This window comes from Pristiophorus japonicus, chromosome 2, assembly GCF_044704955.1.
Source record: "Pristiophorus japonicus isolate sPriJap1 chromosome 2, sPriJap1.hap1, whole genome shotgun sequence".
Taxonomy (NCBI): domain Eukaryota; kingdom Metazoa; phylum Chordata; class Chondrichthyes; family Pristiophoridae; genus Pristiophorus; species Pristiophorus japonicus.
In genome coordinates this window covers 240,506,119-240,527,493 of record NC_091978.1, presented here as the reverse complement: position 1 = coordinate 240,527,493, position 21,375 = coordinate 240,506,119, and the positions used below count along the sequence as shown (strand labels likewise).

At 44.8% G+C, this 21,375-nt stretch overlaps 1 protein-coding gene across 3 annotated transcripts in view; it reads left to right on the top strand.

Moving 5' to 3' along the window:
* The first annotated feature begins 1,425 nt into the window (after positions 1 to 1,425).
* The window catches only part of mrpl1 (mitochondrial ribosomal protein L1), a 77,189-nt gene continuing 57,239 nt past the window's right edge, over positions 1,426 to 21,375 (top strand). Inside the window, exons 1-3 of one of the 3 annotated variants that reach the window (XM_070871099.1) lie at positions 8,136 to 8,191; positions 13,786 to 13,891; positions 20,168 to 20,423. In XM_070871099.1, the coding sequence (XP_070727200.1) occupies positions 8,167 to 8,191; positions 13,786 to 13,891; positions 20,168 to 20,423 (387 nt within the window). In that variant the 5' untranslated portion in view covers positions 8,136 to 8,166. Of the gene's footprint in view, positions 1,533 to 8,135; positions 8,192 to 11,261; positions 11,443 to 13,785; positions 13,892 to 20,167; positions 20,424 to 21,375 lie in introns of those variants that run through there. The other 2 variants (XM_070871100.1, XM_070871105.1) reach the window with 2 other exon arrangements.

The following is a 21,375-nucleotide window of genomic DNA, read 5'->3' as shown; positions in this document are numbered from 1 at the left end:
TATACTCACAGTGTATATACTATATACACACAGTGCATGCACTAAACACAGTTTGTACCCTATGAGGTAGAAATTTGGTCACGTCTCATTTGGGGTGGTAACCCAGGTGGAGCGGTAATTTTAGTGCCTTGAAAAAGTTCGTAAAACGTGCCCTCATCAAACAGAATTTGGATTCAAATCCAAAAAAACAACAGTTGTCATTGGACCAAAAATTGGCTAATTTTCTAATTATGTATCATAATACTCCTCATACAACTACAGGTAGAACACCAGCAGAGTTGTTTCTCAAACGACAGCCACGAACCAGATTCTCATTGTTAAAACCAAACTTGGCACCATTCGTAGAAGAAACACAATTCAGACAGAAAGAGAATCATGATAGAGGTAGAGTAAAAGAGAGAAGTGTGAAATTAAACCAGAAGGTGAGAGTGAAGAACCATCACCATAAATGGGTAAAGTGGTTACCTGGAAGAGTGGTGAAAATATGTGGTCCTTGCACATATTTGGTCAAGATGTTTGATCATGGACAGGTTAGGTTTCTTCACATTGATCATATTTTACAAACAGACGTGAAAGTAATTGAAGGTGGGAATGATTCGATTATTTCCGACTCATCAGATACTTTTGATACCAATAGCTTATCCTGCATCCAATGTACTGGAAACAAATCCAAGAGGAAGTTAAAATTTAACTCTGAGTCTGAGTCAGGCAGACAAACAGTCTGAAGTTAGAGAGAGTTCAGATGGAAATCAAGGGCATCCCTTGGAGGAAAACTTTCCTCAGGATTAGCCTCGAATGAGTCTAAGTTCACACCATGTTTGGAAGATTCTATTCAAGAGCAAAGGTATCCTCTTTGAAACAGAAAACAAGTGGTTAAGCTTGATTTGTAAACATGGCAAAGTAAGTCCATATCTTTTGTTATCTATAACCATACAAGTTATGTGTGATGATTAGTTTGTTATGATTACTTCTTTATTAAGGAGGGAGAAGTGTAATTTATATAGTTCCATCTGGTGGACTACTGTGGCACTGCAGCTGTTATATCTTCAGTAACTCACAAACACACACACAGCCTTAAGATGGCAGAACACACTGGAACTCAGTCAGGAGACCGGTTCCCTTCTTTATTATAAACATCACTGGCTGCAGTGCCACAGGAGTTCACAGATGGAGCTATATATATTACAGCAGCCAGTGCTGTTCACAACAATAAGGAGGAAACAGGTCACCTGACTGGGTTCTTGATGTTAGCAGCCATCTTACAGCTTGTGTGTGTTTGTGAGTTGTACTGAAAATATAACACTTTCCTACTTTGTCATTGTGCAATATTCAGTTGATAACATTTATATTGATTACACATTAAACTAATTGTCTATCATAACTATTCCCTTTCACGCTCTGCAGCGGCTCCCCTCACATCCCAGCATAACTTCCCTGGAACTACAGCAACCCACGTTTCAGCCAGCAAGGTGACCAGCAGGAGCCAAACAATATGGACTGGCTGCAAGCCACAACAACCAGAGTATGGACAGGTGTGAACCGCACATACAGGACCTTTTCTCACCAATAGCTGCAGCCGGGAGACCAATCGCCCATTTCCAGGAGATTTCCAAGCAAAGCCCCAGGGTTGCCCAAAGTATCAAATTCAAAATCGTTGTCATCATTTACACATCCTTCTGTAACCTCATTCCACCATGCCTCACAATTTGCTCCAGGCCAATATGTCCCAGCTATCCTTGGAGAGGGAGCATGCTTGAGGTCTTCGATGACTGGTGGGAACTGCAGGGTATTAAATATATTGCAGACGCCAATGACAATATTGCAGTTTAATTGGTGGTCTTTTTTTCTGATGCTTATCAAGCATATTTTTTAATTGGATTTTTTGTTTATTATATTAATGGTGCCTTACAAGGGCACTTGCCATATTGATTTTATATTTCTGTTGGTGATACTGGGGCAACTTGGAGTCAATCCTAAAGGAAATAATATGTCCTTACTATACAATACAAATGCACACGAGGCCCATACTAGAGAGAAGGTCACTCTGTAACCTTTATCAGCCAGCACTGAAGTGGAGAAGATGGGTGGAACTTCCCCTTTTATACCTGAAAGTCCAGGTTAGGAGTGTCTCCCACAAGTTCACCCCCTAGTGGTCAGTGTTCTCACAGTGTACAACTTAGGTCAGTTTATACATGGATTACAATGACAGTTGAATACATGACATCACCTTCCCCCCAAAGGCTTATTGGGATCACAGGTTAAGTCTCTCTGGTGGTTTACGCTCCCTTGTAGAGCGCCTGAGTTGGGGCTCCGGTTGTTGGACGCTGGCATGAGTGTCTGCTGTTTGCGGTGCCTCAGGCCTGTCTGGCTGCCCACAGTGACTGGGCTCTCCTCGACTTGGTTCTGGTGTTCGGTCACCTGTGGTGGAGTGAACTCTACATTGTGTTCTTCCTCTGCTTCTTCTATGGGGTTGCTGAACCTCTTTTTTGTTTGATCCACGTGTTTGCGGCAGATTTGTCCATTGGTAAGTTTAACTACAAGAATCCTATTCCCCTCTTTGGCAATCACAGTGCCTGCGAGCCATTTGGGCCCTGCAGCGTAATTAAGGACAAAAACAGGGTAATTGACATCAATACATCGCACCCTCACATTCCTGTCATGGTAGTCACATTGTGACTGACGTCTGCTCTCAACAATTTCTTTCATGGTGGGGTGTATGAGGGATAACCTGATTTTGAGCGTCCTTTTCATTAGCAGCTCTGAGGGTGGAACCCCTGTGAGCGAGTGTGGTCGGGATCTATTAGTCAATAGGAGGTGTGATAAGTGGCTTTGTAGGGAATCCCCTTGAATTCTGAACATCCCCTGTTTGATTATCTGCACTGCTCGTTCCGCCTGGCTGTTTGAGGCCGGCTTGAACGGTGCCGTTCTGACAGGGTTGATACCATTTCCTGCCATGAAGTCCTGGAACTCAATGCTTGTAAAGCACGGGCCATTGTCGCTGACCAAGACGTCCGGTAGACCATGGGCGGCGAACATTGCCCGTAGACTTTCTACCGTGGCAGAGGATGTGCTTGAATTGAGAATGTCACACTCGATCCATTTGGAGTAGGCGTCTACTACAACCAAAAACATTTTCCCCATGAAAGGACCTAGTCATAGAAACATAGAAAATAGGTGCAGGAGTAGGCCATTCGGCCCTTCGAGCCTGCACCGCCATTCAATGAGTTCCTGGCTGAACATGCAACTTCAGTACCCCATTCCTGCTTTCTCGCCATACCCCTTGATCCCCCTAGTAGTAAAGACTACATCTAACTCCTTTTTGAATATATTTAGTGAATTGGCCTCAACAACTTTCTGTGGTAGATAATTCCACAGGTTCACCACTCTGTGGGTGAAGAAGTTTCTCCTCATCTCGGTCCTAAATAGCTTACCCCTTATCCTTAGACTGTGACCCCTGGTTCTGGACTTCCCCAACATTGGGAACGTTCTTCCTGCATCTAACCTGTCTAAACCCGTCAGAATTTTAAACGTTTCTATGAGGTCCCCTCTCATTCTTCTGAACTCCAGTGAATACAAGCCCAGTTGATCCAGTCTTTCTTGATATGTCAGTCCCGCCATCCCGGGAATCAGTCTGGTGAACCTTCGCTGCATTCCCTCAATAGCAAGAATGTCCTTCCTCAAGTTAGGAGACCAAAACTGTCCACAATACTCCAGGTGTGGCCTCACCAGGGCCCTGTACAACAGTAGTAACACCTCCCTGCCCCTGTACTCAAATCCTGCGAACACCTGCGAACACGGAGAGTTCCAGGTGTGCATCTATCCCTGGCCACCAAACGTGTGACCTGGCAATTGCCTTCATCATGACAATGCCCGGGTGCTCATTGTGGCGTTCTCGGATGAACGCCTCTCTGCCCATCTGGGGCATAACTACTCGGTTTCCCCATAGTAGGCAATCGGCATGAATCGAGAGTTCATCCTTGCGCCTGTGAAATGGTTTAAATTCCTCAGGGCATGCCCCGTATGTGGCTGCCCAGTCCCCATTCAGGACACATTTCTTGACTAAAGAAAGTAGCGGGTCTCTATTTGTCCAGACTTTGATCTGACAGGCTGTCACGAGTGAGCCTTCACTTTCGAAGGCTTCAACAGCCATGACCATCTCAGCAGCATGCTCTGTTGCCCCCTCGGTGATGGCTAGTGGGAGCCTGCTGAGTGCATCGGCGCAGTTTTCAGTGCCCGGTCTATGCCGAATTGTATAGTCATAGGCGGCTAACGTGAGTGCCCACCTCTGTATGCGGGCCGACGCATTAGTATTTATGGCCTTGTTGTCGGCCAAAAGGTACGTTAGGGGTTTGTGATCTGTCTACAGCTCAAATTTCCTGCCAAACAGGTACTGGTGCATTTTTTTTTACTGCATATACACATGCAAGCGCTTCCTTTTCTACCATCCCGTAGCCCCTTTCTGCCTGGGACAGACTTCTGGAGGCATAAGCTACCGGCTGTAACTGACCCTTGGCATTAACATGCTGCAACACACACCCGACCCCATAGGACGACGCATCGCATGTTAAAACAAGTTTCTTACATGGGTCATATAGTGTTAACAGATTGTTGGAGCATAACAAATTGCGTGCTCTATCAAAAGCCCTTTCCTGGCTGTCCCCCCAGACCCATTCGCGACCTTTGCGTAGGTGCACGTGTAGTGGCTATAACAGCATGCTCAATTTGGGAAGAAAGTTACCAAAATAGTTCAGGAGCCCCAGGAACGAACGCAGCTCCATCGTGTTACGGGGTCTGGGGGCTCTCTGGATCGCTTCCGTTTTGGACGCAGTAGGTCTGATCCCGTCTGCTGCTACCCTCATCCCCAAGAATTCTACCTCTGGAGCTAGGAAGACACACTTCGCTTTTTTTAGTTGCAGACCTACCCGGTCCAGTCTGCGTCGCATCTCCTCCAGGTTGTGGAGGTGTTCTTCAGTATCGCAACCCATGATGAGGATGTCGTCTTGAAAAACCACCGTCCTTGGAATCGACTTGAGGAGACATTCCATGTTTCGTTGAAAGATCGCGGCGGCCGAGCGAATCCCGAACGGACATCTGTTGTACTCATACAACCCCTTATGTGTCGTGATGGTGGTCAGCTTCTTCGACTCACTCGCCAGCTCCTGGGTCATGTAAGCTGAGGTCAGGTCCAATTTTGAAAAAAGTTTGCCACCGGATAACAGCGCAAAGAGGTCCTCCGCTCTCGGTAGCGGGTACTGGTCTTGGAGTGACACGCTATTGATGGTGGCCTTGTAATCACCACGTATCCTGACCGACCAATCCGCCTTGAGCACTGGCACAATCGGACTCTCCCAGTCACTGAATTCGACTGACGAGATGATGCCTTCCCTCAGCAAACGGTCCAATTCGCCCTCTATCTTTTCCCGCATCACGTACGGCACCGCTCTGGCCTTGTGGTGTACTGGCCTGGCGTTGGGGTTTATGTGAATCACTACTTTGGCCCCCATGAAAGTTCCAATGCCGGGTTGAAATAGTGACTCAAATTTGTCCAGGACCTGTGAGCATGATACTCGCTCCACAGAAGAGATTGCATTGACATCGCCCCATTTCCAGTTCATGACAGCAAGCCAACTCCTCCCCAGCAGTGAGGGACCGTCCCTCGGGACAATCCAGAGTGGCAACCTGTTCTCCGAATCTTTTTGGGTCATGACTACCGTGGCACTGCCTAGACCGGAATGATCTCCTTTGTATATGTCCATAGCAGTAGGTCAATCGGCAATAATTTTGGCCTCCTGGCCTTGGACGCCCACATCTTGTCGAACTGTTTGCTGCTCATCAGGGACTGGCTGGCCCCCGTGTCTCGCTCCATTGATACTGGGATGCCATTGAGGAGCACTTTCATCATTATCGGTGGCGTCTTGGTGTATGAACTGTATATGTGCTCCACATGAACTCGCTGAACTTCAGCTTCCAGCGATTTCCCACACTGTCCATTTGGCCTCATAGGGCTTACAACGGGCCCGTCCTCCTCATACATCAACCTGGCTGCAGGCTTCCTGCACATACGCACCAAGTGACCGCTGACGTTACAATTTCTGCAGGTATATTGCTGATACCTGCAAGCTCTGGCTATGTGTTTGCCTCCACACCTCCAACATGAGCCGTTGTTGGAAACAAAAGGTCCATTACCAGTCCATCGTCTCTGACTGTCTCTGTAACTGTCCTTAAGCGCACCATTGACAGGTGTTGATGGCCCCATTACTGGCCGCATTGTCCATTGCGATGGCATGAATCACCATTCAGCTAGCCATTGTCTCTGTTGAATTCCCCCTTTGGGTTTGACTACATGTTCGGGCATGTCCGATTTCCCCTGCCTGCCTGGAGAACTCTGTGCGCGTTAACAATGTTGACTCCCTGTCCATTTGCTGCATTTAAACCAAGATTTTTGTCAAACATCATTCTGGTCTCTTCCTCCCCTGAGATAAATATCTGGGCCATCAAAGCCGCTGTTTCCAGAGTCAAGTCTTTGGTCTCAATCAGTTTCCTGAAAACCCCAGCGTGCCCGATGCCCTCAATAAAAAAGTCTTGCAGCATCTCCGCTCTGCATGCATCTGGGAACTTACATAGGCTCACCAGTCGCCGGAGATCTGCTACGAAGTCTGGAACACTTTTCCCTTCTCGCCGCTGGTGCGTGTCAAACCGGTGTCTTGCCATGTGCATGCTGCTCGGCGGTTTAAAGTGTTCCCCGATCAACTTACTGAGCTCTTCAGAAGTCTTGTCCGCCGGCTTCTCTGGCATTAGAAGGTCCTTCATCAGGGAGTACGTCCTAGATCCACAAACCGTCAGGAGATGAGCCCTGCGTTTGTCGGCCGAATCCTGTCCCAGCCATTCCTTAGTGACGAAACTTTGCTGTCGTCTCTCAATAAAATCGACCCAATCATCACCAACACAGTGCCTCTTGTCTGTGGTGCTAGTGGCCATGCTCGCGTGGTTTAAATCCCAGTTTCTCCTCGTCAATAATATGTCCTTACTATACAGTACAAATGCACACGAGGCCCATACTAGAGAGAAGGTCACTCTGTGGCCAGTAACCTTTATTTGCCAGCACTGAAGTGATGAAGGTGGGTGGAGCTTCCCCTTTTATACCTGAAAGTCCAGGTTAGGAGTGTCTCCCACAAGTTCACCACCTAGTGGTCAGTGTTCTCACAGTGTACAACTTAGGTCAGCTTATACATGGATTACAATGACACTCCAGGCCAATATGTCCCAGCTATCCTTGGAGAGGGAGCATACTTGAGGTCTTCGATGACTGGTGGGAACTGCAGGGTATTAAATGTATTGCAGACGCCAATGACAATATTGCAATTTAATTGGTGGTCTTTTTTTCTGATGCTTATCAAGCAGATTTTTTAATTGGATTTTTTATTTATTAATGGTGCCTTACAAGGGCACTTGCCATATTGATTTTATGTTTCTGTTGGTGACACTGGGGCAACTTGGAGTCACTCCTAAAGGTCAAACAAAAAAAGCCTATGTCCCAGCTGACACTGTTTGACATTCGGACTCTCGTGTTCTGTGTATCCCCTTCACTATTGGTGGCGGAATCTTTAGCTCTACTCTACTCTTTCAAACTTGCTCCCTTTACTCTACAGCGTACTACTTCTCTCCTTACCTTCAAAAGCCTCCTTAAAACCTATCTTTCTGAACATTGTCATCTCTCCTAACTAACTGCTCCCCACTGTCTGTTTCCCCTTTGTGATTTGGCTTTGTACATTTTCTATGTAAAAGTCGCTATATCAGTGGAAAATGTTGCTTTCTGTGGATCTGTGATGATGAGCAGATGTGTCATCTGGAATTATTTTTAAATTGAAAACATTGCTTTCCTTCATCATTTGTACATTCTTTAATTAATTCAACATTTATATTCTCCGACCACACTGAAAGTAACTCCTCCATATTTTTCATTTCACTGATAAACTCTAATAAATAGTCGGGTATCATTTGGGATAATAGAGCTGACGGGCAGCATGAAATATTCAGTGTCCACTGGAAATCACTCCCCTTCTTCAAATGTACTGGTTTGATCTGAAGGAGATGGGAACTGATGTTCGGGGGCTGCAGTGCACTGGGGGACACATACAGCAAACGGAACACTTGTGGATAACCAGCATGGCGGCGGGCAGGTTGTGCAGAGGTCAGTTAATGACGTAATTTAAACTCATTCTGCTTCGCTTTTAGGTCTTTATGACGTGTGTTGAACAATTCTAATATTTACATAAATCGCTTGAGACAGGGTGGCGTTACATCACTGCCGCAGCGCACAGTGGGCCCGTGATCTCCATCCACCCGGGGCGGGGCCTTCATCCACCCGGGGGGCGGGGCCTCCATCCACCCGGGGGGGGCGGGGCCTCCTCAGCATCAGGACTTAACCCTGGGGTTTGTCAGTGGATAACTAACAGAGTTTGGACCATTACCTTTCAGTGTTCGCCCTGGCGGCGCTTCCAGTCGGGGAATTTCCTGCCTGTGACTCCTGGATAGGAGCAACCACTTTTATTTATACTGCGCCTTATCGTAGTAAATCATCCCAAGGTGCTTCACAGGAGCGTTATCAAACAAAATTTGACACCAAGGCACGTAAGGATATATAAGGGCAACGTTTCCCCTAAGGCTGCTCACAAGCTGGAAGAAATACCGCACAGCAAATTTAAAGGGACCGCACACGTAAATAAATTAGAGGGCACGCTGTATTGGGGCAAACAAAAGCTTGGTCAAAGGGATAGGTTTTAAGGAGCGTCTTAAAGGAGGAGGTGACGTTTAGGGAAAGAATTCCAGAGCTTAGGGCCCATGCAGCTGAAGGCACGGTCACCAATGGTAGAACCATTAAAATCAGGGATGCTGAAGTGGGCAGAATTAGAGGAGCGCCGATATTGCGGGCGGGGGTTGTCGAGCTGGAGGGGATTACGGATATAGGAAGGGGCAAGCCCATGGAGAGATTTGAAAACAAGGATGAGAATTTAAAAATCCAGAGTTACACCAATATTAATTAAGTTCTCTCCAGAAAGGAAATTCAGCCTTGTTTACAAGAATGAAAGACTAACAGTCCATATAAAGACACTGTTACATGGTTTTTGCAACACTCCAGTACCCTTAGAACATAAGAATTAGGAGCAGAAGTAGGAGTAGGCCATATGGCCCCTCGAGCTTGCTCGCCATTCAGTAAGATCAATCTGATCTTTGACCTCAACTCCACTTTCCTGTCCTATCCCCAAATCCCTTAATTCTTGAGTACAAAAATCTATCTCAGCCTTGAATATACTCAATGACTCAGCATCCAAAGCCCTTCGGTGCAGAGAATTCTAAAGATTCACAACCCTCTGAATGAAGAAATTCCTCCTCATCTCACTCTTAAAAGGTGGGCCCCTTATCCTGAGATCATGGCCCCCGCGTTCTAAACTCTCCAGCCAGGGGAAAGAAGCTCTCAGCATCTTATTCAGGTAGTAAGATTGTTATTCACAGTGTTGATGGGAGTCTTTTCCATCTGAGGTTTCCGTGGTGCCGGTTCACTATTTTGTTGGATATTTGCCATTGTCTTTTGTGGCTGTGCTTGGTCTATTGTGGATTGGCTGGGTAGTTTCAACTGGATTGCAGTGCGTGTATCCAGGCTCCCGGGTCTCTCCACAAATTATCCTCTTTTCCATAAATGTGTGTTGATCCTAAACACCTCCCATCTGCAGCTCTTGCACTGTAGGATCTGATATCCACTTGCTGTTGCATTTCTGCCATTCAGTTCTCTTTTCCTGTTGACTGTATTCTGAGACTTGTCTTGACACAGTATTTACAATCTATTTCAAGAGCTTTACAAAATTTCTGGGCTTCCAATCTGAAGTCATTTTCTCCTTTCTATTCTAAAGAAATGTGGCAATTCTTCCTGGCTACTTCTTTCAGTTGCTTTGCGAGCAATTCACTAGTTTTACATATGTTGACATAACCTTTAATGTCAGTTTTGGTTTGTTTAAAACTGTTTCCAACCATTGTTCTGTATCCTAATAACAAATCTCTCTCTGATTTTTTTATAGATCTCATTGATCTCATTAATGTTCAGAAGAGATCCTACATACAGTTGTTTCATTACGATTTTGGTGTTGCTTTTGAATATATTGTGTTCATTGGTTTCATCAACAATTTGGTGTTGAAAGACTGAGTTGCTCAGAACAGACTCCATATCAGTATTGTCTTCTGTCTCAAACTGAGGCGGTCATGCATTTTTATGAATCTCTTTATTAATAACACACGTTGCAATCTCATAATTGTCCCAAATTCTCTCAAAAGTGTTTCCAATTGCTGGCCAGATTACCAGACTCGTCTAGTTTTACTGGAAATGATACATTTTGAATAAGAGATTTGCAGAACTGAGCATTAGCTACCTTCCTAATAGTTAACGTTTGAATTTTCAGTTTTAAATCACATTTCAGCTGATAGTCATACAGAGAACAGAACAATACAATCAAGCAAAAACAGTATTTAATCAGTTTGAAGTGCTGAGTTTCAAGATTTCAGATTATGCTGACACGTGGAAGCTTGGTGTAATACCATTGAGTAATTCTCAAGTTCCCAGGACAGATATAGGTTCCAGTTGAGGCATCTGGATTAGTGACTTGGAGACCGTGAAAGAAAGTTTAACATTCCAGGATTGTTCACGTTCGTGAATCCTGTGAGAATTAAACTCAGAAGGTCTTGCCTTGTTAGGCTGTGGATTCTGCTCTTGGGCGAGAGAGGGAATCTGAAAGCTGACACTGGAGTCAGGCTTTGTAAAATCCTTAAGGAAAGACTTGCATTTATATAGCGCTTTTCACGACCTCAGGATGTTCAAAAGAAGACATTACCAGGAAGCAGAGTATGAGAACACTGGCTTCTATATCCAAGGTTTGATCCTTACCAAGATTGAGTTGCCTAGAGGCAATGAGATGCTGCTGAATCTCCACAGCTCCAGCTAGTGGAATCACTATTTGCTAGAGCATGGTCTGGTCTGTATCCACATTGTGGTCAAAGAAATGGTGGCATTGCAGTCACACATAGTGAGTTGTGCTGTTCACTGTGTCACCTATGAAAAGCTGTTCTCTGTCTAGTGAGAACTGGAGTACTTACTTATCCATTGGTCTATTCTAGACTATCTTCATTGAGGTGGGAGAGGTAAGTGGTGTCTGTTTGGGCTCAAGGTGGCTCCAAGATGATGTGCTTGATAATTGAAGTTTGGAACCAGGTCAACCTTTTGTGACAGACTTTTTCTATCTGTCATTTGCTAGCTAGCCCGGCAGATCTACAGAGCAAAGTTAATGATGACCAACCAACATGGCTTACTAATGAAACATGGAAGGGTATCTCTGTTACGGGGGTGCTGAGTTTCATCCCACTTGGCTCCAGATGACCATGCAAGCCAGTGTCCTAGTAAGTAGGGTTGTCCTGACTCAACAAACAGCAGAAATCTTGCCAGTATTCTGTGATGGTAGGCTGTATGGTTATAGCCTGTTAAAACAAAGCAGAGGCATTAATTCGGGGCAAAATGAATTGGCATTTGGAAAAATATGGGTTAATAAATTAAAGCCAGCATGGATTTGTTAAGGGTAAATCATGTTTGACGAATTTGTTTGAGTTTTTTGATTAAATAACAGAGAGGGTGGATGAGGGTAGTGACGTTGATGTTGGTCAGTATGGACTTTCAAAAGGCGTTTGATACAAAATACCACATAATAGACCTGTAGCAAAATTGAAGCCCATGGAATTAAAGGGGCAGTGCCAGCATGTATACAACATTTATTAAGGGACAGAAAGCAGAGTAGTGGTAAATGGTTGCTTTTGAGACTGGAGGGAAGTGTGCAGTGGTGTCCCCCAGGGGTCGGTGTTGGGAACACTGCTTTTTTTGATATCTACAACAACAACTTGTATTTATATAGCACCTTTCACATTGTGAAACGTCCCAAGGCACTTCACAGGAGCGTTCTAAAACAGAATTTGACACTGAGCCACATACGGAGATCTAAGGGCAGATAAACAAAAGCTTGATCAAAAAGGTAGGATTTAAGGAGCGTCTTAAAGGAGGAAAGAGTGGTAGAGAGGTTTAAGGAGGAAGTTCCAGAGCTTTAGGGCCTTGGAATGAAGGTACGACCACCAATGATTGAGCGATTAAAATCAGGGATGCTCAAAAGGCCACAATTCGAGGAGTGTAGATTTGTAGGGCTCGAGAAGATTAGAGATAGGGAGGGGCGAGACTATGGAGGGATTTGAAAACAAGAATGAGAATTTTAAAATCGAGGCATTGCTTAGCCGGGAGTAGTGTAGGTCAGCGAGCACAGGGGTGATAGACGAACGGGACTTGGTGTAAATTGAACATGGGCAGTCGAGTTTTGGATGACCTCTACTGAGGGTAGAACATTTGAGGCCAGCTAGGAGTGTGTTGGAATAGTCAAGTCTAGAGGTGACAAAGTCATGGACGAAGGTTTCAGCAGCAGATAAGCTGAGGCAGGGGCAGAGCCGGGCGGTGTTCCGGAGGTAGAAATAGGTGGTCTTAGTGATGGTGTGCATATGTAGTCAGAAGCTAATTTCTGGGTCAAATATGACACCAAAGTTGCTAACAGTCTGGTTCAGTCTCAGACAGTTGCCAGGGAGAGGGATGGAGTTGGTGGCTGGGGATCCGAGTTTGTGGTGGGGTCGAAAGACAATGGCTTCGGTCTTCCCAATATTTAGTTGGAGGAAATTTCAGCTCATCCAGTACTAGATGTCGGACAAGTAGATACAGTGGAGGGGTTGAGGGAGATGGTGGTGAGGTAGAGCTGGGTGTCGTCAGCTGACATTTGGAAACTGACGCTGTGTTTTCGGATGATGTCGTCAAGGGGTAGCATGTAGATGAGAAATAGGAGGGGCCAAGGATCGATCCTTGGGGGACGCCAGAGATAACGGACCAGGAAGAGAAGCCATTGTAGGTGATTCTCTGGCTATGATTAGATAGATAAGAATGGAACCAGGCGAGTGCAGTCCCACCCAGCTGGAAGATGGTGGAGAGGCATTAGAGGAGGATGATGCAGTTAACCGTGTGTACAAACGGGTCGAGAAGGTGAGGAGGGATAGTTTACCTTTATCACAGTCAAGTAGGATGCCATTTGTGACTTTGATAAGAGCCATTTAAGTACAGGGATGGAATCCTGATTGGAGGGATTCAAACATGGAGTTCTGGGAAAGATGGGTATGGATTTGGGAGGTGACAAGTAAAGGGAGATTGGCAACGGGGCAGTAGTTTGCAAGGATAGAGGGGTCAAGGATTGGCTTTTTTAGAGGGGTGATGACAGTAGATTTGAAGGAGATGGGTCTGTAATGAAGGTTAAGGGATAGATAGGTTGCTGAGAGACTTGAGTAATTCAGGATTCTTTGTTCCTGCAGACACTGCAAGCACAAAAGCTAGCCATTTTTTTTGTACACATAGACACTTTTTTTCCCACGAGTGACTTGCTTCCAAATGTGTGGCGTTTCTCAAGCAGCATACTTTTACACTGTGACACTTAGCAAGTCTGAATACGCTGGACAGCAATTGGTATATTTGTTGAGAAAAATTATTTTGTTTACTGCAAAATAGAGATGATTTTACTTTCAAGACTTTATTTCTTCAAATATTCGTGAAGTCATTTAAAATGTTCCTGCTATTTTTTTGTTCAATTTAGCACTTAGAAAAGTTTTAATGTATGAGTATCTAACTGCGGTAATATTATGGATGATTTTTATATTTTCTCTTTGTTTCAGTGTTTACTGGATGTAATACACACATATTAACGGGGGGTCAGAGCAATACTGGCATATCCGCCTTATTGAAGAAACACCTTCCGGTCAGGCAATTTGCTGCTCTGAAGTATGATTTTTCAGATTTGTTGAAATATTTTATTTTGTGTGGGATGAACATGTACTGAATGGTTTTAGATGTATACATTGAATTACTACTCTACATGAGAGCTTCATTAATCATTAATAAGTGGCACTAGCTTAGCACACTGATGGTCCTCAGACAGATTTGCTGAAAGTCTCTTGTATCTTTCCTGTCGGTAACAATCCTATTGTGCAGTGAGTCAAGGCAGTCTCAACCCAGTTCCTTATTATATATCATAGGCTCCCTCAAAATCGAGGAAGACTTGCTTCCACTCTAAAAGTGACTGTACAGTCCAATACGCGAATTACAGGCCCTGAAATTCTGGCCTTCGGGTCCATACGGAGTTTCTACGGATCCGGGAAGGCATCGGAAAAGCCGTTTTTCAGCGCACAATATGCCTGCGAAAACCGGCTTTTCCGATCTGTCAAGCTAGATCCTCTGCATCACGGGAGCGAGGACTTTTGCATGGGCAAGATTGCGGTATTTATCCATATCTTGCCCAGAAAATGTCTTCAAAACGCTTATGCCTGATAAAAGCAGGTTCATAGCCTACTTTTACAGGCGTAAGAGTTTTTAAACGCACAAAAACATTGTAAAATAACATTTTAAAAACACATTTTATTGTTAAAAACCCTCCCCACTACAGTAAGTTTATTTTAAACCAGAATTAAAAAAACTTTTTCTAAAGTTGGAAAAATATATATTTTTTTTAAATCCATAAATAATTTAAATTTAAATTAATAAAAATATGTTGTGCATTTTTTCTATCTTTTACTATTAGTTATGTGTGTTTTGGGGGCTGTTTCTCATTCATAATAATGGGAACTCTTACAGAGTTCCCATTATTATGAATGAGAATATACTATACCTGATTATCTGCCCAGAGCCATGTGACTCCAGCTCGAGGCCTGCGCACGTCCTGACATGCATGCGCTGCGATGCGCAGTCAGGGGAGGCCTCAGGACCGGGATCTCATGCGGGTGCAGCAGCTTCAGGTGGTGTGCTTTTTTCTTGAATCCGGTCGAATGCCCGCGGGAAGAAGAAACCGCAATTTCAGGGCCATTGTCTCTGTCACAGGTGGGGCAGACAGTCATTGAAGGAAAGGGTGGGTGGGTGGGGAGTCTGGTTTGCTGCACGCTCCTTACGCCGCCTGCGCTTATTTTCGGCATGCTCTTGGCGATGAGGGTGCTCAGCGCCCTCCCGGATGCTCTTCCTCCACTTAGGGCTGTCTTTGGCCAGGGATTCCGAGGTGTTGGTGGGGATGTTGCACTTTATTAAGGAGGCTTTGAGGGTATCCTTGAAATGTTTCCTCTGCCCACCTGGGGATCGCCTGCCATGTAGAAGTTCCGAGTAGAGCGCTTGCTTTGGGAGTCTTGTGTCGGGTATGCGGATAATGTGGCCTGCCCAACGGAGCTGGTCGTGTGTGGTCAGTGCTTCGATGCTGGGGATGTTGGCCTGACCGAGAACACTGACGTTGGTGCGTCTATCCTCCCACGGGATTTGCAGGATCTTGTGGAGACATCGTTGGTGGTATTTCACCAGCGATTTTAGGTGTCTACTGTACATGGTCCATGTCTCTGAACCGTACAGGAGGGCGGGTATCACTACAGCCCTGTAGACCATAAACTTGGTGACAGATTTAAGGGCCTGATATTCGAACACTCTCTTCCTCAGGAGACCGAAGACTGCGCTAGCGCACTGGAGGCAGTGTTGCACCTCATTGCCGATGTCAGCCCTAACTGATAGTAGGCTCCCGAGGTATGGAAAGTGGTCCACGCTGTCCAAGGCCGTGCTGAGGACCGGGGGCAGTGCTGTGTGGCGGGGTCAGGTTGGTGGAGAACCTTTGTCTTACGGATGTTTAGTGTAAGGCCCATGCTTTCGTACGCCACGGTGAAGATGTTGATGATGGCTTGGAGTTCAGCCTCTGAATTTGCGCAGGCACAAGCGTCATCCGCGTACTGTAGTTCGACGACAGAGGATGGGACGGTCTTGGATCTAGCTTGGAGGCGACGAAGGTTGAACAGGTTCCCACTGGTTCTACAGTTTACTTCCTCTCCAGCGGGGAGCTTGTTGAGCATGAGATGGAGTATTGCAGCGCGGAAGATCGAGAAGAAGGTTGATGCGATGACGCAGCCCTGCTTGACCCCGTCAGGACGTGGATTGGGTCTGTGGTGGATCCGTTGGTCAGGATCGCGGCTTGCATGTCGTCGTGGAGCAGGCGGAGGATGGCGACAAACTTTTGGGAGCAACCGAAACGGAGGTGGACGCTCCATAGTCCCACACAGTTAACAGTGTCAAAGGCCTTTGTGAGATCAAAGAAGTTCCTTATAAACTTTAGCCCACAGCTCAATCGCAAGTACAACTTGGTAATCTCAGAAATCACAGGATGGTTATAGGAACAGGATTGTCTTTTGAGGTGGTTGGGGCACAGTGCACTATCATTTGCTGCACTGTGTTTGATTGGTGATATTCGTCGTGTGCTAAAAGTGGAAGAATGCTCCATTTCCGAGCACTGATATCACTCGCCTTGATGAGCATAAAAACCTTACTAGAAAGTAGAAATTCATATGGTTCAAAAAATTACTTTTATTAAAAAAGTTACAAATAGCCAGTGGAATGTAATATGGAGTGATTACCATGATTCCAAATGCAACTTGTTCCAGGTCTCTACTTTGCAGTCAGTGGAGATGTTGAGCATTTAGCAAGCCTGTCATTGTATGTTAGTACCACATGAAGTCATGAGATGCTCCTAATTAGATATTGCAATTTGAATCAAATACAATTTTGAAAGCTGCGTTCGTGGACAGTACTGAGTCATCTGGTCTCTTGGATGAGACGTTAAACGGAGGCCCCGTCTGCTCTCTCAGGCGTTCGAGCCCAGCGAGGGGTGGCGCAGCATTTAATATCAGCGGGGTTGTGGTCCGTAGAAACGTAGAAAATAGGTGCAGGAGTAGGTCATTCGGCCCTTCGAGCCTGCACCACTATTCAATATGATCATGGCTGATCATGCAACTTCAGTACCCCATTCCTGCTTTCTCTCCATACCCCTTGATCCCTTTAGCCGTAAGGGCCACATCTAACTCCCTTTCCAATATATCGAATGAACTGGCCTCAACAAGTTTCTGTGGTAGAGAATTCCACAGGTTCACAATTCTCTGAGTGAAGAAGTTTCTTCTCATCTCAGTTCTAAATGGCTTACCCCTTAGATTGTGATCCCTGGTTCTGGACTTCCCCAAAATCGGGAACACTCTTCCTGCATCTAACCTGTCCAAATCTGTCAGAATTTTATATGTTTCTATGAGATCCTCTCTCATTCTTCTAAATTCCAGTGAATATAAGCCGAGTCGATCCAGTCTTCATATGTCAATCCTGCCATTCCGGGAATCAGTCTGGTGAACCTTCGCTGCACTCCCTCAATAGCAAGAATGTCCTTCCTCAGATTAGGAGACCAAAACTGTACAAATATTCAAGGTGTGGCCTCACCAAGGCCCTGTACAACTGCAGTAAGACCTCCCTGCTCCTATACTCAAATCCTCTCGCTCTGAAGGCCAGCATGCCATTTGCCGCCTTCTCCGTCTGCTGTACCTGCATGCCAACTTTCACTGACTGATGTACCATGACATCCAGGTCTCGTTGCACCTCCCCTTTTACGAATCTGTCACCATTCAGATAATGCCCTCCACTTTTCTTTATCTCCTTTCTACCTTTTGCTTCTGCCCCCATTTTACTTCCCTCTGTCTCCCTGCATAGATTCCCATCCCTCTGCCATATTAGTTTAAACCCTCCCCAACAGCACTAGCAAACACTCCCCCTAGGACATTGGTTCCAGTCCTGCCCAGGTGCAGCCTGTTCGGTTTGAACTGGTTCCACCTCCCCCAGAACTGGTTCCAGTGTCCCTCTTGCACCATTCCTCAAGCCATGTATTCCTCTTCGCTATCCTGCTGTTTCTACTCTGACTAGCACGTGGCACTGGTTGCAATCCTGAGATTACTACCTTTTTGAGGTCCTACTTTTTAATTTAACTCCTAGCTCCCTAAATTCAGCTTGTAGGACCTCATCCTGTTTTTTTACCGATATCATTGGTACCTATATGCACCACGACAGCTGGCTGTTCACCCTCCCCCTCCAGAATGCCCTACAGCCGCTCAGAGACATCCTTGACCCTTGCACCAGGGAGGCAACATACCATCCTGGAATCTTGATTGCGGCCGCAGAAACACCTATCTATTCCTCTTACAATAGAATCCCCTACCACTATAGCTCTCCCACTCATTTTCCTGCCCTCCTGTGCAGCAGAGCCACCCATGGTGCCATGAACTTGGCTGCTGCTGCCTTCCCCTGATGAGCCATCTCCCCCAACAGTATCCAAAGCGGTATATCTGTTTTGGAGGGAGATGACCCCAGGGGACCCCTGCACTATCTTCCTACTCCAGGAGCGACGCAGCATGTGACATCGGTGGGGGGGGTCGTACTATCTTCCTACTCCAGGAGCGACGCAGCATGTGACATCGGGGGGGGGGTCGTGGCTCAGTCGCGGTGCAGCATTTAACAGCGGTGGGGCCGTGGCCCAGGAGCGGCGCAGCATTTAACAGCAGCATGGTCGGGGCTCAGGGAGGCACAACAGAGCTTGGTTCATCTTCGTCAATCCTCGCCACTGGACCAAGACCTAGCTCTGTCAAGTCTGTGTGGTGGCTGGTGTGCAACGGTAAGCACATGTTTAAAAAAAATCCACGCACAGGCATCTTTCACCCTTTAAGATGTAACTCATTGTAACACTGTGAGCCCATGTTTTTTTGGTGTGAAGCGCATTATCCTCGTCACGAGGGACTGCCTATACTGTTAAAAGATCCCATGGCACTATTTCAAAGACAAGCAGTGGAGTTGTCCTCTGTGTCCTGGCCAATATTTATCCCTCAATCAACATCACTAAAACACATTATCAGGTCATTATCACAGTGCTGTTTGTGGGAGCTTGCTGTGTGAAAATTGGCTACCGCATTTGATACATTATAACATTGACTACACTTAAAAAAGTACCTTATTGGCTGTAAAGTGCTGTGGGACATCCGCTGGTCTTGAAAAGTGCTATATAAATGCAAGTAATTTTTTTTCTTTTTAAAGGTGACCAGCACAGAGCTCTGCTCACTGGTATCGAGGGCCAATGAAATTACTGATGTTAGAAAAGAGCCAGTAGGACTGGAAATTCTTTTCTAACATTATAAACTTAAAGCAGTCCACAGATTATATTTTTTAAGCACTATAATTTAAGTTCAAAAAGTTAGCATCACAAATAACACCGAACAATGTAAAGTAAAAGCAGGATTAACTACCTCTTCTAATGATCTCATATCTGACACAAAATGCTAAATTGACACAGATTCAGCTGAAGTTATACTGCTTGCATAGGAACAGGGGTAGGCCATTTAGCCCCTCAAGCCTGTTCAGTGAGATTGTGGCTGATCTGTAACCGAACTCCATATACCCGCTTTTGCCCCATATCTTTTAAAACCTTTTGTTAACAGAAATCGATCAATCTCAGATTTAAAATTAACAATTGACCTAGCATCAATTGCCATTTGTGGAAGAGAGTTCCAAACATCTACCACCCTTTGCATGTAGAAGTGTTTCCTAATTTCACTCCTGAAAGGCCTGACTCTTAATTTTTAGGCTATGTCCCCTAGTCCTTAGCATACCATTATGATGCAGAAATTGATTAGCTGTAACTTGAAATGTGTAAAATCATCTGCATGTTTCACTGTCAGTGGCTGTCTCCCATATTCTACCTTGCCCATGTGTATCATTTTTAATATTCTATGATATTAGAGCTTCACCTCTGCATATCTTCTCCACTCAAACTTTAAAAAATACAGAAATTCATTTAAATTCCAAATAATTATTTTAACTGCTTCATTTATTTACAACTCAATGGTTTTAATCTAGTTGTACATTTTAATTTACATATCTAATAGTTTGAAAAAATCTAGTTGTCTGACTGGATCTTTTGATCAAAAGTAAAATCCTTTGTTGTCAGTTGGTTTGATGAGTCATTCCTTTGGATAAACAGCACACTGCATGAGAAACCCTCAGTAACTTTTGTGAGATTTCCTTTTACTGTATAATTCCTGATTGGATCACTCATGAGTTGTGAAGACAGCTTAACTTGTGGAATTTAATTAAAAACACAAACTGATCCCTGTACAGTGTTCTGTATTTGCAATGCAAAACTGTTGGATAATTTTCCACTTTTTTTTAAAATGATAGAGCTTCCAAAAAAGAACAGAAAGAAAACGTGAAACCTAAAAGTGAGAGAAAGACAGACTTAAACAGACATAAACCATATGGTCTGACAGCTTGGGAACCAATCGATGATGTCTACCGGATCCAGTATTACCCAAAGACAGTGCATGACATTGAGACAGCAATTGACTTGCTGAAGAAGTTTCAGCAGTTAGACTTTACTTACCCCAAGCAGCCTGTTTACATTGATCTGCGGCTTGACATGAAGCTGGAAAAGAAGGTGAAGTTTGCAAGCCTGTGCTTTACATTCTTGACTACAAGCTTGGTGTTATAGAAAGCTTTAGAGCATTAAAGAAATAGTCCAAATCACTTGTTTTTAAAATAGTTTTTCGATAAGGAATTAATTAAGTTTCTTCAAATGTTTCTTCTCAGTATTTTTGGGTGCACCAAGTGTAGATTAAGCCTACTGCCATTATGTATGTTTCGCTGGAGTGATTGTACTCAGAACAAGTACCTGTTGAAGAATCAGTTCCTTCTATTTCCCAGACCATTCTATTAGAAACAAATAATCTGAAAAGCTCTTGCTGTTTATGTAGCCGATGGTACATTTTCTGAGAATCAGTGGGCTGAATCTTAACTCTAAAAAATGGGTGGGTCAGATGTTAAAAAGCCAAAAAAATCTTGGTTGCTATTAGATCAGCAAAAAGGTTTAATGGAAAAAAAGGATTGTAGAGAACTGTGGCAGTAATGGGAAGAGCTTTTTTAGTTATGTGAAGAGTCAGAGAACTATCAAAGACTTTATTGGGCCGCTGAAGGGGTTTAAGGACCGGTTACAAAGGACTCACCTAAGCATAGCGGAAATATTAAATTAGTACTTTGCATCAGTCTTCACCCTTGAAGATCATGCTTGGATATTAGAATTTAATAATACTAGTTTTGTTAGTAACATTGTTTTAGAAAAAATTAAGCATCTGAAAATAGATAGAGCAGCCGGGCCGGATGATATCCACCCGATAGTCCTCCGGGAGATGGGATATGTGCTGTGCGAGCCCCTGGCCTGTATTTTTAATAGCTCACTGCACTATGGAATTGTTCCTACAGATTGGAAGGAGGCTAATGTAGTCCCCATTTTAAAAAAAGGTGACAAGATAAACCCGGGTAACTATAGGCCCATCAGTTTAACATCAGTAACAGGTAAGATGCTTGAAGGAATCATAAGGGATGCAATATAT